This window comes from Haliotis cracherodii, unplaced genomic scaffold (assembly GCF_022045235.1).
Source record: "Haliotis cracherodii isolate W230 unplaced genomic scaffold, xgHalCrac1.p SCAF_17, whole genome shotgun sequence".
Taxonomy (NCBI): domain Eukaryota; kingdom Metazoa; phylum Mollusca; class Gastropoda; order Lepetellida; family Haliotidae; genus Haliotis; species Haliotis cracherodii.
This window is the reverse complement of record NW_027266272.1, coordinates 16742246-16761059: the sequence shown is the minus strand read 5'-3', so window position 1 is coordinate 16761059 and position 18814 is coordinate 16742246. Positions and strand designations below refer to the sequence as shown.

The following is an 18814-nucleotide window of genomic DNA, read 5'->3' as shown; positions in this document are numbered from 1 at the left end:
TTACGGATACTTGGTATTAATATTTTTGTCCAAATCATAATCTGTGGTTTAAATAGAATATAGGATGATATAATGTAACATTAAAATCAAACATTTTTTTCATAAGACTGGAAAGGAACAAAGTGTAATATCATAATATCAATCTTATTCCACGTTTGTGGAAAGATGGCTTGGGGATTCCTACATTTATAATAAATAACAACTTGTGAGAACATCTGATATGTAGACATCACAAAGGCAATAATTGTCACATGGCATTACAAACACCTTTTTGGGGCGGTCGGGTGGCCTTGTGGTTAAGTGTTTGCTCGTCACACCGAAGACCCGGGTTCGATTCCTGCAGGGTACATTGTGTGAAGCCCATTTCCGGTGTGCCCCGCCGTGATATTGCTGGCATATTGCTATAAACGGTGTGAAACCATACTCACTCATTCACAAACACCTTTTATTCCGAAATGCAGGTAAGATCACATATGATCAGTCTTCCTTAAAGAGGTATCATATCACATATATCACATGTAAACATGGCACCAAATTGCCAATCTCATTAAAAACAGATCTAAGTTCTTGCTGCCGCTAAACAAAGATCTGAGGACCTCTCATTACGGGTCACGTCAGAACGACCTTTCGCGAACTTTGACCGACCATAGAAACGATTTACAAGAAGTCGACATCACCCAATTAGAAAGCAGCTTTTTTGAGCTTTAAGGCATTCGTTTCAACCTGGCAACTTCCATTTCAGACTGCGCTTGAAAAATATGTTGCCACAGTTCTCAATTAAAATTTTGAAAACTGAACAAAAGAACATTCCGGAATGTCTAAAAATGGTTGCGACTGTATGGCAGTGCTTTCCACGTACTGTGCAATGCGTCCTCCATTCAAATGTATATCCCACGGAAGCGAGAGATAGACGATAATTTTGATGGAATCAGTCGTACGTGGTGTAACTGTCGTTCGAAATACCCCATGTTAACATTTTCGAGGTTGCATGATTAGAAAACACATTCCGACTGTCACTTTCATGATCTGGTAAGCAACGCTTTGATTGGTCTGATGAAAGGTCGTTGTGATGTGACCCGTAATGGGATGTCCTCAGATCTTTGTTTTGCGGCAGCGAGAACTTAGATCTGATTTTCATGAAATCATTTCTGTAACCTCCTATTGCTGCCACACACATAAATGCACGTCCTCTTTGTTTATGAACATATCACAAATCATACAGGATCATATGATCCCAATTATGACAATCACTTCTTTTTTCTCCAAGCGCGTGCTCTTGCACAATCACTTTTGTCTCGGGAACTCTCAGTGTTGGCTCTCTTGCTTCTATGAGAGTGGTCTCCGTTGGTTGAAGGTAAATGCCTTTTACGTCCTCTTGAATGTTCTTTACTTTTAATAATATCTACAGTTTCTCCATCTGGGTTTTCTCGAATTACAGCCTCATCATCTTTGCCTTCTTGTTTTGTCAGTACATAGTTGTCTTTCCTTGATTTCGGATTATTATGAGATTTATCTGCCTTGGACACAACTTGAACACGCTTGTTTTTAATATTCTTAAGGCTGGGCTGACAACACTCAATATTTTCAGAACTGGATTTGAACTTAAGCAAACCAAAGGAGCTGGTTTTCTTCAAGATGTGATTAGAACAGAGACTTCCATCCTTCTCCAAAGGTTGGGTTCGGCTGCAGCTGGTGTAAGATTCAATGGCTCTGTTATTGTCATCACACCTCAGGGCATCCATCTTAATTGTCTTCAGTCTGTCAGTACTGCTCTTGGTAAATGCCTTCCCATGTTTGGCTTCTGAAAAGTCAGAAATACAAAGTTGAGAAATGATTTGGCAACTCTGAACTCAAATTGACATTTAAGAATCTACTATAATAACATATCATATACAAGAAGCAGTGATCAATAAACTGTGTCTACTTTGTCATCTGTCAAATTCTAAAAAATGTTTAACGCCACACTCAGCAATATTACAGCTTTCTTCTGACGGTTTGTAAATAATCGAGTCTGGACCAGACAATCCAGTGATTGACAACATAAGCATCGACCCACGTAATTGGGATACGATGACATGCACCAACCAAGTCAGCAAGACTGACCACCCGATCCCGTTAGTCACCTCTTACGACAAGCATAGTTGCCTTTTACACAAGCATGGGTTGTTGAAGACCTATTCTACCCCGAATCTTCATGGGCTTAAAGAATAATTAACATAAGACATCAGCATTAAGCATACAGGGTTTTACACGACACAGTAATGTGCATCCAATATGCACAAAAGTAAAGAATGACGAAGAAAAAATATGTTGTGTCCTAAGGGAACCTGAGTTTTCGGCGTGATGAGCGAACGCTTTAACCACTAGGCTACCTGATCGCCTGGTATTGTGTGTATGTGTGTTGACGAAATGGATCAAAATAACTCATTTTGCCGGGTACATTAATCTCATCATGAATCAGCGAATTGGGGCCTAATTAGATAACAAGGCATTGCTCCTAAAAGAAATATATACAAATAAATTCAAACAAAAGACAGATATTCTTTACCTTTTGTCTTAAGATAAACATCAAATATTGCCACCAAGATTTCCATCAACTTCAGGAAAGCATTGCTTGGCAACCTGCTTGGCATCAATCGGAGTCGTTTGATGAGTTGCGAGCTGAAGTAGGAGTCTGCGTCGTAGTGCTCGAGGAGCTTGACGCGGTGGATGTCGCGGGCGGAGCGGAGGTGGAACCGCGACGGTCCAGGGATATGGAGATGCTGGAGCTTCACAGCTCGCCGGATGAGGGGATCCATCTGGCCGCTGTTGTCGATCTTAGAGAAGAACTTCCGTACACGCTTGTGCATCTTGGAGCAGGTGAATTGTTCTGTAATCAGATGAAAAGATGAATGTTATTTGACATAATTTTTTATTCAGCAAATCATGTATTTTACAGAATAGTATAGTTAAAAACTAATGTCAACTCCAGAAAATACTGTAAATCTTGAAATTAACGCGAGTGGTCTCTGCTCGCATTAATTAACGCATTTATGTCTCCCGATGTCTATCAACATAACATCAATGTCTATCAACACGGTTATCGAGCAGCACTGGTATATCACAACGTCATTTAAAGATAGGAATCACACAATCATGAGTTATCACTGCTGGGGTCAAGAGTTCTACCCACTTGTGTGAAGCTTGTTGACACCTTCTCCGCATACCAATCAGTAAACTGTTGTTGTTTCAATTATCTTATTTTATTGAACTTCCTTAATACCAGTCAACAGAGTAAACATAAACTGTGTGTTGTTTTTAGGAAAACACTGTTTATTGTTTTTTTACGGAAGTGCTCTACTCAGTGTTAAAAAGTGGAGCTATTTGTTGTTTGATTGGATTAAAGTAAGGCTGGATTAAGGTAAGGATATGCATCCTTTCACAGGGGATGGGATAGGGGAGGGCCAAAAATGCGACTCAATATGAATGCGACACCCCCTCCTCTGACTGACTGATACAGAAGATTTAACGTGCGCTTTCCGACTGTAGCGTATTTCGTTCCTCCTCTCAAGCATCAGTGGATTTATATCTAAACAAAATGTCCTCTGTCAGGTTTACAGGAGAATCCTCACCTGAATCCAACCTTACATTAATCCAATCACACACCAAATAGCACCGTTTCTAAGCGCTGAGTAGAGTACTTCAGCTAAAACAATACGTGCGTGCTGGCTCGTGTCGGCCTTTGATGCAGTCGCAAAGAACAAAGACACTGTGTTGGGTGGGTGGCGTCTGTATCGACTTGTAGGTGTGGTCAGTGATGACATAAGTGAGTAGAACGCTTGTCTTGGCCCCAGCAGTGACAATTCACAGGATTTAATTGTTTATATACTTGTTACAAGTGCTGCTCTATAAACATTGATGTGGAATACATAGTTGTTTGTATGTCTAAGTTGGTATTTCTGCTATCCAAAATGTATTATTGTTGATATAAATGCGATGTTTAATAATGCGAGCAAAGACCACTCGCATTTTTCGCATTTAATTCACGCTCGCGTTAATTTCAAGATTTACAGTAGTCTCGACTATCTGCCGAAACAGATTACACTGGGCATAAAACGCAAAATAGTCATGAAAATTATATGAATGCATCACTGAAAATCAGTGATGAAACATGTTCACGAACAGGGTAAGCATGTCCTGCTCTACCGGTGCACCCACCACCTACACATAAACAATTAGTTTTCATAAAATATTTTTGTGTTGACATTTGTGACATCATCGTACAGCGCTAAATTATGCTTTGGCACGAACAAACTGGAAACAAAATGGAAAAATGAGTGAGTGAACATCAGAAATACAAACTTAATAAATAAATTTGGCAATACTCAAGTTAAAATTTGAGAAACCATTACAGTATTCGACATGATAAGCGCCCAGGGTGCTCTCAAAATTAGAAATAGGGGGCTCTTAGAATAATATTTTGGTGAAATAAAAACAGTGTTGAAAGATTGTAAATTTCGTGGTTTATGCTGACAGCCTGAAATGTTTATATAAGACAGATATATTTTTCCAGAATTTAATCGCCCATGATTAAGGGTGCATAAACATATGAGTGCGTATTATACACAAATAAATAAGTCTTGTGTACATTGATCAATTGGAAGGGGTGCTGATTGGAATTGTTCAGTAGCCAATATATTAGCAAATATCGCCATGGGCGCTTATCAGAGCAGTGTGCTTATTCCGTCGAATACGGTAACATCACATCATTGTCTGGATATCTGCAATAGTGAGTGAGTGAGTGGGTATGGTTTAACACCACTTGTTGCAATATTCCAGCAATAACACAGCATGGGACACCAGAAATTGGCTTCACAGATTGTACACATAGGAATTCAAACCCAGGCCTTCGGTGTGACTGGCAAACGCTTTCACCACTAGGCTACCCCACTGCCCCTCATGGGAAGAAACATATGAACATACTTAATGAACATTATGAATATTGATTCACAAAATAATCCTTGGGAAACAGAACCTGAAATGAGTATGTGAATCTCAGGGAAAAGGGGACAGCTGTTCTATTATCCAGCACATGGTGAAGACATTCACAGACGGCAGATTGATATTGTTCTTGATGGCATACTTAAATTCCCAGGGCACTTTTAAACATTGCACTTGAAACAAGTATATCCTTCCCTTTGTTCAAGGGATACTGGGGTGCTGGGGTGGGGTGGGGTGGGCGTCACGGGTGGCCCAGTTGTCTAAGACGCTGCGGTTCGCTGAACAGAGTTGCGTGCCCAAGGTCTATATTTTAGACAATATGTCATGTAGATTTCGTCCTCAGTTAACGTACAGTTATGCTAATGTCTGTCATTATTCTATAGGTCGCTTATAGCATGTTCTTTCATGTGTCAGGATCACGGGTGGCCCAGTCGTCTAAAGCGCCGCGATTCGCTGTGCAAAGTTGCGTCCCTTGGGCACGCCAGAAACCTATGATTGTGGGTTCGAATCCCGGTTCGCCCTGATTATGTCTCTAGGTTTGTCAGCACCATACCCGTGGGTTTCACCGAAGTGGTAAACGTCTGAGACCTGCATCACTTGGGGCTTTCCTCCCACATTAAGCTGACATACCGCGATATAATTGGAATACTGTTTAAAGCAGCGCTAAACCCAACGCACTCAAGGAATACTGAAACAACCTACCCATGTTTCAGTAGAATGTTGATATCTCAGAACAGTCCAGTCCTTGAGATGCTCACCAACTGATTCAGTATTGTACAGTAAAACATCAGGTGCCTCACTGCCACTGATGGACCTGGTGAGAGTCCCACTACCATGGCAGCTGTCACAGACTGTATTGTGATCAACACAAAGTGCAACAATGATAACTGGCCACCACAGTGACCACCTGTGTTAAATGAGCACTTGGTGTCATCAACAACCAACAGAGGCTAGCAGTATCTCCTCCATCAACCATTGATGATGGAGCCGCAGGTCAACACCTCCAGCTTGTTGTCCAATGTGTTCCTATCATCACAGATCATTGACAATTAGACTTGTTTTATTATTTTATGTGTGTTATAATCACACACTGATTTCTCACAGTCTTTAATAAATGTCACTGTTATCTCTGTTTTCTGGCACCTGGGACAGCATTGTCTCCGCCACATCTTGTACTTTTGACATCGGTTAAAATAGTACTGTATTTTTTTTTAGATAGTGCGCACCCATGTATAATGTGCACCCCCCTCTAACGGATTTAGTATTTTGGAATTTTTTTCTTCAAATATAATACTCAGAAAAAAATTACACCGTACCCCTTCAGTGAATTCCGGTAAACAAACGACGTTTCAAGGCATCAATAGCGGTAATCTGACCGTGGTTGCTGTTAATAACGGTGACTTGTGTGATCTTACGATCGTTTCACACATGATTTCTACGAAATTAGGTAAAACAATATTAAAAGGAATTTTTATTAAAATTAATGAAATAAGTTACAAACATGAGTCCAGATATACAATGAACACTTTTTATAACCAGACAGTGTAATTACATGATTAATATAAGTACTTCAGTATGGATTTGTTGACATGGTATTTCCAGTGTTATGTGCTCATGGTAGTGTTTTTGCGTTGGGGGAAAAACATCAAAGTTATTTGTTTTTAGTGTCATGTGCAGCATGTTAACTGAAATTTAGCACATGAATTTGTGTTTACATATTTTAGAGAAGGCTTACTGCTCTTTGAAGATGCTTGTAGTGTCCAAGGATTATATACACATCATATGGACAAATACTATTTGGAAGTCAAGATACTTTTTGTCCCTTTTGTGGCTAATTAAACATGGTAATTAGGTAAATCACTGTTAATTTAGAATATAAACTATTTATAGCAGTCATAAGATCAACCAATTTATTACTAATTTTCCTTGCCAACATGGAAAGAAGGTCATGTATTTAAACGTTCACAAGACTGATTCATGTCAATCTAAATGTATTCTATAAATATCATTAATGTATTTTTTTAATCCAACAACAAATATTTTTTTTATTTTTTTTTAAAAACATTTGGAAATTCTGATTTGTACAAATGAGAACCCTCAAAGAACACAAATATTCCTTTCGTATTCCCCTTTCATGTGGATGCCCTCTACAAACAACAATGTGTATACAATATCTACAGCAACACAAATGCCATCTTTATCAACATTTGGACGTTGTCAGTAAAGGAAGAATTTATGGATGTCAACTTCTTTATCATGAGGAACACAACCTTGTATGTACTTACCCCTTCATCAGGTGAATTAATGCATGAAGCAGAGAACATATATATGTACATGTCAGAACAACCAAAGTAATCAGATAACAAAGGTGGAAACTTAACAAGGGAAGAAGCCAACAGATAATTGGCGCTGATAGGTGATGAGCAATGGACAAATGGAAGCCAACACTTAACAGTAAATTAGCGCTGAGTTGATAACGTTGGACAACTAGAAGCCAGGACTTAAATTATCACTGATTTGTATTAGGCAATGGACATTGGGCAAACAGGAGGGTGGGTAATTAGCACTGATGGTAACAGACAATGGACGATGGGAAATGGGGGCACGGGGGTAATTGGCACTGATAGGTAACAGCATGGAAATAGCAAGGTACAAATGGAAGCAACCACTTAACAGTAAATTAGCGCTGATAGTTGATAACGTTGGACAACCAGAAGCTAGGAGTTAAATTAGCACTGATGGTTATAGGCAATGGACAGATGGGAGGCCGGGGTTATTAGCATCAGTAAGTTGACATCCATCAATTCTCTATCAAGTAATGCCTGTCAAAGAATTAATAAATTCTCTTCCTTATGTGTATCACTACTGGGGCTTGGATGGGTAACTTAGGTACCCGGATCGGGTGGGTACTGAGTAGGACCCGGCTACCCACAGGACTACCCAGATCCGTGGTTTGTCCCGTGATACATTGTTTAATGACACAAATTATCTAGAACTCTATGGTTACACTACAAGTCACTAATGTTCGTATTTCTTTCTGACTGTGCAGCCATTCCTTCTGATTTTTCATATGGTTGAATAAAGACATAACTTAATTCAAATTCATTGTATGAATGACCAGTATCTAAATACATTTTGCCAGGGTTATGCTAAAAATGTTCCCAATCAGAAATTTTGTATCTCCTGAGACCTACAGTGGGTACCCGGGTAGGGTCGGAGTAATAGGGGGATAGTAATACCCGAGTAGTAATTTTGGACTCATCCCAGCCCTAATCACTACTTCTAATGGGATGTCCTCAGATCTTTGTTTAGCGGTAGCGAGAACTGAGGTCTGATTTTAATGAGATTGATTGAAGTCAGAACTGTTGTTTTCGACATTGATCGTATGATTTGGCTGTAGAAAGCATTATGCATGTATAAACAACATATTTTATGAAGGTGTTGATGTTATGATTGATCTGGAATTTAATCATTACTATTATGAGTTTTGTAACTACGAAATAGCGATCTAAATGGCAATATCAGCAGTTTAGTGCTTATTTATTTCAATGTCTATACATAGGGTTGAACATAAGTAGGCCTACTTTTGTATGCCATTACTGCAGTAATTGGCTTATAAACCAGGAGCACCAAAGTCCTAACAAGTAACACAATACAGTTCATGTATTTTCACATTTCATCACAAAAGGGATGAAAAGGTTGTTATTTTACCTACATAGCAATAACAAAATATATAAGTTACAACTCCGTTAAAACAAACTGAACTCTGTTACGTCAGGATGTTTTGATTGATGATGACTTCTGTCCAATAACTTTGTCGTTTTTATGAGTTTTAATTTTAGATTAGGATTAATGATAATATTTGTTGAGACAAAAAATGAAAAATACCATATTTTGGACACCACCTTTCATGTATTTGACTTAGCTATTTGGGGAAACTTCTGAAATATGTAAAGAACACTTACAATTATCTAATCTTACATTTTATTTACCCAGTTTCCATTTGTATTAACATTTAATTGTAGTCCCACTAAAAGGTAATTGTTGAATAGGATTTTATACATCACAGCTAGTAGCCTAGCACTATTAAAATCACTTTCCATTTTGTGATCCGAAACAGAGTTCACATGTCCCAGCTGATAAGGCTAATTTGCGAATTATTTTCTAATAAATTAAACACATCAATGCACTGCAGTGATCTACAAAGTACTTCTCAAGTATGATATACTCTAATAAAAAGAGAAAAATTATAGTGAGGACACATATTTCGGCTTGTTGATGATCAGAAAATTTGTCGGTTTTGAGATTTTTACCCTTTTATTAGATTCGTCTCTTCTTCGTCTTTTGTTGTTTAACACCGCACTCAGCAATATTCCAGCTATATGATGGGGTCTTTTAATAATCGAGTCTGGACCAGACAATCCAGTGATTAACATCATGAGCAATGATCCAAACAATTGAGATCGATGACGTGCATCAACCAAGTCAGCGAGCCTGACCACCCGATCCAATTAGTCGCCTCTTACGACAAGCATGGTCACCTCTTGCGATTGGATGAGATTGGTCTCATCCCTATCACATGTTGCACTGGCAGATCTAGACGAGTATCATGTGTACTTCACACCCCTGTTTACAATCCTGGTTTTGTGCTGTGAGTTGTGAACATTTCAAAATCAGCTCAGATTACATCAAACCTATGGGACAGTTGCCAGCAGCAGACATGAATCACAATGACTGGGCATATAGGATGGGCTAGACTGACATCTAGTCTCTGAATGAACATTTTGTCCAGAAAAAAAAAAATTAATTAGAGTTATAAAATATAATAAAAAGGAGCCCATAACTTTCTTCATTCCTGATACTGTAGTAATCTAGACTTGCCAAACATTATAGACTTGCATTGGCTGTATTGGATATATTTGTTTCAGGGTCTGGGTGACAGACTAAGGATGGGCCACTGAAGTATCTTTGACATCAGAACATTGTATTGCTTGCAATCTCATTAAAATCAGGCCTTAGTTCTCGCTACCGCTCAACAAAGATCTGAAGACATACAGGTCATGTCAGACAGACCTTAGCGAACTTTGACCAACCAAAGAAATGACAAACAAGAAGTCGACAATAGCCAATCAGAAGGCAGCTTAAACAAGCTTTGCAGCACGAGTTTCAAACTGACGACTACGCTTCGAAACATATTTTGACATATATTCAATTAAAATCTGAACGAAAGAACATTCTGGAATGGCTAATAGATGGTCTAGATTGTATGAATACAGACATAAAGCCCATAACTACCATTCGCCCTGTGTGTGTTTTTTTGAGGTTGTCATGATCAAAAATCACATTTCAACTGTCACTTTCTTGATCTGATAAGTGATGCTCTGATTGGTCAGATGAAAGGTTGTTCTGACATTACCGGCAATGAGATGTCTTTAGATCTTTAGATCCAGTGATGGACATCATGAGCATCGATCCACGCAATAGGGATTGATGACATGCATCAACCAAGTCAGCGAGCCGGACCACCCGATCCCGTTAGTCGCCGCTTACGATAAGCATAGTCGCCTGTTACGGCAAGCATGTGTTGGTGAAGACCTATTCTACCCAGGATATTCACGGGTCTGATATGTTTTCACAAGGAAAGATTAGTCTACTATCACTGTACTTAATTGGCCTTTCGCCTGATGATCACATTGGCTTCCTTCTTTTTGTTAGTTTTCTACATTAATCCTATCGTGTGTAAACATATCAGCATTTATTATGCCTCAAAGTGAGATTGATCAATCAGAGAGCAGAACTACTCACCCCATATGATCCCATCAATAAAAATCTCCAAGATGGTTGTTAATGACTTAACATGAGACCGTATACCGTCAGTAACAGCCATTTTGGATTTTCCAACAGTCACCAGAGGTGAAATGGTGAGGTGAGGTGAAACGATGAGGTGAGGTGAAATGGTGAGGTGTGGTGAAACGGTGAGGTGTGGTGAAACAGTGAGGTGTGGTGAGACGGTGAGGTGAAATGGTGAGGTGTGGTGAAACAGTGAGGTGAAATGGTGAGGTGAGGTGAGGTGAAATGGTGAGGTGTGGTGAAATGGTGAGGTGAGATGTGTGAAACTAAGGTGAGGCGAAAGTGTGAGGTGAGGTGAAACAGTGAGTTGAAATGGTGAGGTGAGGTGAAAGTGTGAGGTGAGGTGGGGTGAAATGGTGTGGTGAGGTGAAATGGTGAGGTGAGGTGAAAGTGTCAGGTGAGGAGAGGTGAGTTAAAATGATGAGGTGAGGTGAAATGGTGAGGTGAGGTGAGACAGTGAGGTGAAATGGTGAGGTGAGGTGAAATGGGGTTTAATGTTGCGTCCACGATTATTCACTTATGTAGCAACATGCATGCATGTGTGTGTGGCTGCTTGTACTAGTCCAGACTAATGCCAATTTACAGTGCTAGCCCACTGAGATACCATGCTGCAGTTTAACATGAATACCCCACTCAGGCACAGTATACTGACTCCAAGCCAATCAGTCCTTGTTTTAGCCCCTTAATGCCGAGTGCCAGACAGAGTAACAACAAGTACCATCTTCCAACATCTTTTGGTATGACGCGGCCGGGGATTGAACCCCTGACCTTCCGCTGTCTGGGCCAACACTCTACCACAGGGCCACGGATAAAGTGGTCCCCAATAAAGAGGTTGTTATCCGTTGGCCTCATTGTTCACGTTCTAAACAGGCTTTAAGTCTTGCTTGGCTAAACACTACACCGTAACACAATAAAAATATTCATTGTGAGTACATTTATACCCTTATAGTCTCTCATAACTCCACACAAAGAGGCGCTACCTGTTTATCCTGTATATGGATATTGCTGTATGTAATTGGGATGTTTGTATGCCACACACAACAGGATTTATCTGGGATTATGAACAAAGTGCCCATCATGCCCATGGCAGACACATTGGGAAACAAATAGTTCTTTGGTTTAAAATTGGGTTTTTAAAGAGTTTTTATTTTCTTAATTCAGAGGTAGGCTGATTTTGTAATTGCCTTCAATAATAAGAATATTTTGTATCCTGTTTTCAGCAAAGCTCTTGCTATCTGTACAAAGCTGTGAAGATTAGTTATTTGTAATTTGATATACTAGTATTTACATAAATTAAGATAAAGCCAGGAAGGTATTTGTTAATGTAAGATTGAGCCAGGAAGGTATTGAGTTGATGTAAGATTGAGCCAGGAGGGTATTGAGTTGAAGTCAGTATTCAGACACAACAGCTTGTTTCTACTCTTTTTTACATATTGTACCTTAGCAGTGTGAATCAAAACATAAAAAGCTTCTGTCTACGGACCCATTGCTGTCATAAACATGCTGTGTGTTGTCATGTTCATGTGTGTTGTCAGGTTTATGTGTGTTGTCAGGTTTATGTGTATTGTCATGTTCGTGTGTGTTGTCATGATCATGTGTGTTGTCATGTTCGTGCGTGTTGTCATGTTCTTGTGTGTTGCCATGTTCATGTGTGTTGTCATGTTTATGTGTGTTGTCATGTTCAAGTGTGTTGTCACGTTCATGTGTGTTGTCATGTTCATGTGTATTGTCATGTTCATGTGTGTTGTCGTGTTCATGTGTGTTGTCATGTTCTTGTGTGTTGTCATGTTCATGTGTATTGTCATGTTCATGTGTGTTGTCATGTTCATGTGTGTTGTCATGTTCATGTGTATTGTCATGATCATGTGTGTTGTCATGATCATGTGTGTTGTCATGTTCAAGTGTGTTGTCATGATCATGTGTGTTGTCATGTTCAAGTGTGTTGTCATGTTCATGTGTATTGTCATGTTCATGTGTGTTGTCATGTTCGTGCGTGTTGTCATGATCATGTGTGTTGTCATTTTCGTGCGTGTTGTAATGTTCTTGTGTGTTGCCATGTTCATGTGTGTTGTCATGTTCTTGTGTGTTGTCATGTTCGTGCGTGTTGTCATGTTCTTGTGTGTTGTCATGTTCATGTGTGTTGTCATGTTCAAGTGTGTTGCCACGTTCATGTGTGTTGTCACGTTCATGTGTGTTGTCATCTCTGTGGCAACAGCCATATTCAAACACAGCAAAGGTATAATCTGCAATGTTCTATTATGACATTTCATAATATCTTTCCTGAAGAGTTATTTTCATCAATGCGTGTTCTACTTGACCGTGTTGACTCACTCTCCAATAAACGAGAACGACTCTTGACACGCATTTCACAAGACAAATATTTAACTCACATCACTAGCATCAAAGGGTCACTGTGAACTTGCTTCACAGGACATTTTTTAATACCAAGAAGATGCAAGCAGATCAATATATTCAGATTTCAAGTTCTGCTCTGCAGTCTACATTAAGGGTTGATTCGATATGTCAGTGCAATGCAGTTGTGGAAGGATACTTATCTGTGCAATTTTGCAAAGCCGGGATTTATATTTTATCTATTTTATCTATTTTGGCATCAAATGCATGTGTTAAGAAACTAAAGTAGAAACAAATAAAAAAATGTTTGTATAACCATGACAAGAAACACAAAATAATTATACTATTGAAATATGCTGGTGAAGTTAGTTTAAACATAACATTTTTAAAAATGGATATCTTGCAGGAGGGCTGGGACGAGTCCGAATTTACTACCTGGGTACCCACCCCCTATTACCCACCCCTACCCTGGTACCCACTGTCGGTCTCAAGAGATAGGTACAAAATGTCCGATTGGGTATTTTTTTACCATAGCACTGGCAAAAAGTATTAACATACATGTATTAAATAATCTGGTCATGCATACACTGAAGTTGACTCAAGTTTTATCTTTATTCAAAGATTTGAAATGCCAGAAGGAATGGGTGCATAGTCAGAAAGAAAAGCGAACATTTGTGACTTGTAGTGTAGCCATAGAGTTCTAGATAGTTTTTGTCATTAAACAATATATCACTTGACTAACCATGAGTCCGGGTTGTTCTGTGAGTACCCGGGTCCTACTCAGTACCCACGCAACCCGGGAACCCGAGTTACCCGTCCCAGCCTTATTGAGCAGGGCCCGTTCCTCAAAGCGATCTTAGCGCTACGATGATCGTAAACCTATGTTAGAGTATGGGACTTACGATCACTTTAGTGCTAAGATCGCTTTGTGGAACGGGGCACAGGATCTCATTTAACCAGAGCCTTACCCAAGTCTCATCCCAGTGCGTCAGCTAAATTCAGATGCGGAGTTGCCCCCATAAGACTGGAGACTGGGCGTTATGAAACCTGCCGTTGGAACAGCGAATATGTCCTCTATTGTAATGACGTAGAAAATGAAACACACGTGTTTTGAAATGCCTTTTGTATGATGATCTACGAGATTCTCTTGAAAATATAGTTTGAGATGTTAAAGAAGATTGTGATTATCTGAATGATGTAAGGATTATTATACTTTATATTCTCCACCGATAATATTGTCAAACACGTTTCCCTAAACGCTTATTTCATACTTACTTGTCGTCGAAACCTTGTGTATAAATCCTAAGTATTACATGTTATATTTCATCTTCTCCACCTTGTATAAACATGATAAATGTCTTTAAAATTGTTTTAGTCTCTCATAATTCCATAAGGAATGGTGTGTGCACTATTATATATGTACCTTGATTATTGTTGTAAATAATGCTGCACACTCAGTGAGACATAATTAGAATATCTGTCTGTCTGTCTGTCTGTCTGGCCACTACAAAATACTAGGGCTGGGACCAGTCCAAATTTACTGCCCGGGTACCCACCACCCTATTACCTGACCCTACCCGGGTACGTGCCGTAGATGTTTAGAGATAGGTACAAACTGTCCGTTTTGGAAATGTTTAACCGTAGCCCTGGCAAAATGCATTTAGATACACATGTTTAAACAAACCGGTCATGCATACCCTGAAGTTTACTGCATGAAGTTTTATCTTTATTCAAACATATAAAAGTCAGAATGAATGGGTGCATTGTCAGAAGGGAATGGAAACATTAGTGACTTGTAGTGTAACCATGGAGCTTTAGATAATTTTTGTCATTAAACAATATATCACATGAATAACCACGGGTCTGGGTAGTCCTGTGGGTACCAGAGTCCTACTCAGGACCCACCCGTCCCGAGTACCCAAGTTACCCGTCCCAGTCCTACAAAATACATCTTCTGTCATTAGGCACAGTAATCTTGCGCTGATGATGATGATGATGATGATGATGATGATGATGATGATGATGATGTGCTGTGTATGTACTTATCAATACATTGTGAACTCAAGGCGAGGTTACATGGGAATTCATTTAGCATTCAAGATTATTGAACTCAGGCACATGGGTCGCTGGTTGTAGAAGGATATCGTACTCAGACACAGTATACTGACTCCATGCCAACTGGTCCTTCTTTTAGCCCCTTAAGTGCTAGGGAGGGTAACAATGTTACCTTGTAAATATAAACATTATCAGTAAATGTTGTTTATGTTTGGGAGGATGTCGGCCCTTCTACATAGCAGTCTACAGACATAATGAGTTAATGATTCTAAACATTAGTGGTGAGACGATACACCGATGCATCAATGGATCGCGATATTTTACTTCCCGATACATAGTCGCACGCAAAGTAAAAAATATCGATTCATACCTTAAATGTTTACTTTAATGGCTGTTACACCAAACACTAATTAGTAGTAAAATAGTAGTGAAAAAGTAAATATTTTCATACATTGCACCATACTTGACACTGCCAACTGTAAATTGTCAGTGTGCCAAGTATTTGGCCATCCTGCCAATGAATAAGATGGCTTACGCACCACAGATAAGAGCACATACACGTATCGTGATACGTATCGGACCGCACAGTTGGTGTATCATCCTAGACCTACTAAACATCCCACCCAACTCTGACAACCATTAGCGGATCATTAATGGGGCTCACGTTCAATTTATTGTATTCTAATTATTGGGTAATTTAACAATTATTGGACAGTTTGATGTTCCCTTTGAAATTTTATTGCCCAGTCAGTTACACAAGATAATTGCTTGTGTGTTGAGCCAGGAAATGAACAAGACGCACTGCAGGTGTACGCCAGGTGCACCATGCACCTATGTGCAGGGTGTGGGTGATGATGATGATGACGACGATGATGATGATGATGATGATGATGATGATGATGATGATGGAGAATTTATGAGGGTAGCTGAATTTCACATGTGTACATTAAATAAGGGTTGTCAATTAAAAGTTTTGGTCATTTTATCAAGATTATGATTTTTTTATATGAATTTAAAAAACAGAATGATATGAATGTGTGTATAAAAGGAAATTGTTTTATTTCTTGAGTTTGAAATTTAAACACTGGCTGAGTTTACAACCCATAACATAGAACTGGAAGAATACTGAAAGCTCAGACACACTACAAGTTCAATAATGGAACATTATGTCTCACAGACTGAAATATTGTGTAAACATATTGCAACATTGTATGTGTATTTCATATTGTATGTGTATGTGTATTTCATATTGTTTCATAACATTCAGAGATAACATCGGCTAAAAAAAGCAGATCACAAAATTAGATGGGAAAGGATAGAATTACTTTGATTTCTATTTCATTTGCAAGTTGACTTGGGAAACTAGAAGACAAATGACAAAATTCAATATTGACTTAAAAAAATCCAGTCTACTGCAGTTGTCAATGCACATGAAAACGAATATAATTGTACACAGTAAATGACGAAATGTCTCCAAAAGGGCCCTGTCATTAGATCATGGCCCTTTTTAAACCGCTCGAATGCAGTCCCGTCTGACAGACAAAATATTGTAGAGAGGCCTGAGCAAGTCTACACTAGCGACTCGGCACGAACAATATTGTCAACAAGCAAATGATATCACGGACAGTAAATGAAATACTGAAGGTTGTTAAAGATATAACAGATTCAAACCGAAAAAATTCATCAAAACTTGAAGTTAACTTACCTTTTGATTCATTAAATGCGAGGTTTTGCTGAACAGACATTTTCTCGTACCACCCTCGCCCGTAACAGCTGGCTTGGCTGTCTCCTATACCGGGCCGGTACCGAAGTAAAACCCGGAACAGTTGTGACCCAGACACTAAGCACGTTTCGCCATTGGGGGTCACCTCATGGCCAATCACAGACCAGGCTGGTGTCTCATCACATTGCCGGTACGTAATCACTGGGCGGATAACACACTTAACGGGTAATTCCACTGGTATTACGCTACCTTTGTGAAATCCAGATTTTAATGAACCCCATTGATATTTGCGATTTGTCAGCAGATTTTACTGTTTTGGTAGGCTTATGTTTACACTAACATTAATTTTGTCAACATACGTCACAGTCATGTGTAAAGACGGAATGTCTGATCACACTGTGTTGTGGTATTGTGTTGAAAATAAATTTATAATTATTCTTATGTTTATTTAATTGCCACAAGCGTCGTTAGTGTTAATCACCAAATAACACCAAATAAATGATAATGATGATAAATGACTTGGGAATTAAGATTTGTTTGTTTGTTGTTTGACGCCGCACTCAGCATTCATCATCATTCATCATCATCATCATCATCATATGATGCCAAAAATATAGCAATATTGTATGGGTACATAGACATACAGAGGTGATATTTGCTTTAAAAAAAGGCGATCACGAAATTTGATGGGAGAGAATAGAATTACTTTCATCGTCATCAACAAATCACAATCATCATTTTTAACACCTTCACCATCATCGTCAATATTAATGTCGTTATCATTGCCGTGACTCTATTGTCATCATGTTATTACCATTACCAATATAATTGTCTTGAAAACTTCATTAGGCGCAATTCCTGTCGTGCACGTGATGGTCCGCGGGGAAAAATGAGGTACACAATGTCAATAGATTAATACAGCCCGTCAAGGTATTCATCACACCTGTGATATAAAGTACTAAACCGGCTTTCTTCTGTCGAGGAAGGAGTAGCCACTCCCACTCTGGGACCGACTTGTTTGACCTATACATATGGTAGAGTGAGTATTGTTTTACGCCGCTTTTAGCTATATTCCAGCAATATCACGACGGGGGACACAAGAAAAGGGCTTCACATATTGCACCCATGTGGGGAATCGAACCCGGGTCTTCGGCATGACGAGCCAACGCTTTAACCACTAGGCTACCCGACCGCCCCTAACACATGCTAGAAACGTCCTTAGAATGGAGCCAGGCGCCACGAACTATTAATTACTCCTTTTTGGTATAAAAAGATAATAATAAATATTCCTCGCGGTTTATCTGCAACACAATCTGATAGTTTTATAACATACTTATTAGACCACACGTAAATGGATATGCATACACCTGTTGCCACCGTTGTGTGTACTCTCCTTTGTTGAGAGTATGTACTCTCCCAGTACATACTGTGTTGTGTTTGTGATGCTATAAATCAAACATGTCTGTTTCAACATGTTGTTCAATCTCAATGGAAAGTCATAACCTGCCGGGAAAATAGAAAGTATCTACAACGTACTTGGAAATTGGATTTGACAAAACAGTACAGACGCTATGAAAAGATTACTGGGCTGAAAACAGTCGCCGAATCGAAACGCTGCAAACTTAATATGGTGCAAAACACAACTAGGACATCCGTGTCAAAGACCTCATCATCCAATAACCGTTCTTGTTTGTTTCATTTTTAGCCACAATCAAGCATGGGGGTATACAATTTATTTAGATACAGGCTTGTCACCTGTTAATCAATGGTCTTACATTGCACCTATGTGGAAATAAATATCATCATCATCATCATCATCATCGTCGTCGTCGTCGTCGTCGCAGTCGCCGCTAT

At 39.2% G+C, this 18814-nt stretch overlaps 1 protein-coding gene across 1 annotated transcript; it reads right to left on the bottom strand.

Moving 5' to 3' along the window:
* Positions 1-372: 372 nt before the first annotated feature.
* LOC139464452 (uncharacterized) lies at positions 373-16996 on the bottom strand. The gene is made up of 3 exons (XM_071245980.1): positions 16943-16996; positions 2549-2869; positions 373-1801 (listed from the first exon to the last, which is right to left on the bottom strand). The coding sequence occupies exons 1-3, from the start codon at positions 16980-16982 to the stop codon at positions 1248-1250; spliced, it is 915 nt and encodes a 304-aa protein (XP_071102081.1). The 5' UTR covers positions 16983-16996; the 3' UTR covers positions 373-1247.
* Between the last annotated feature and the right edge of the window lie 1818 nt (positions 16997-18814).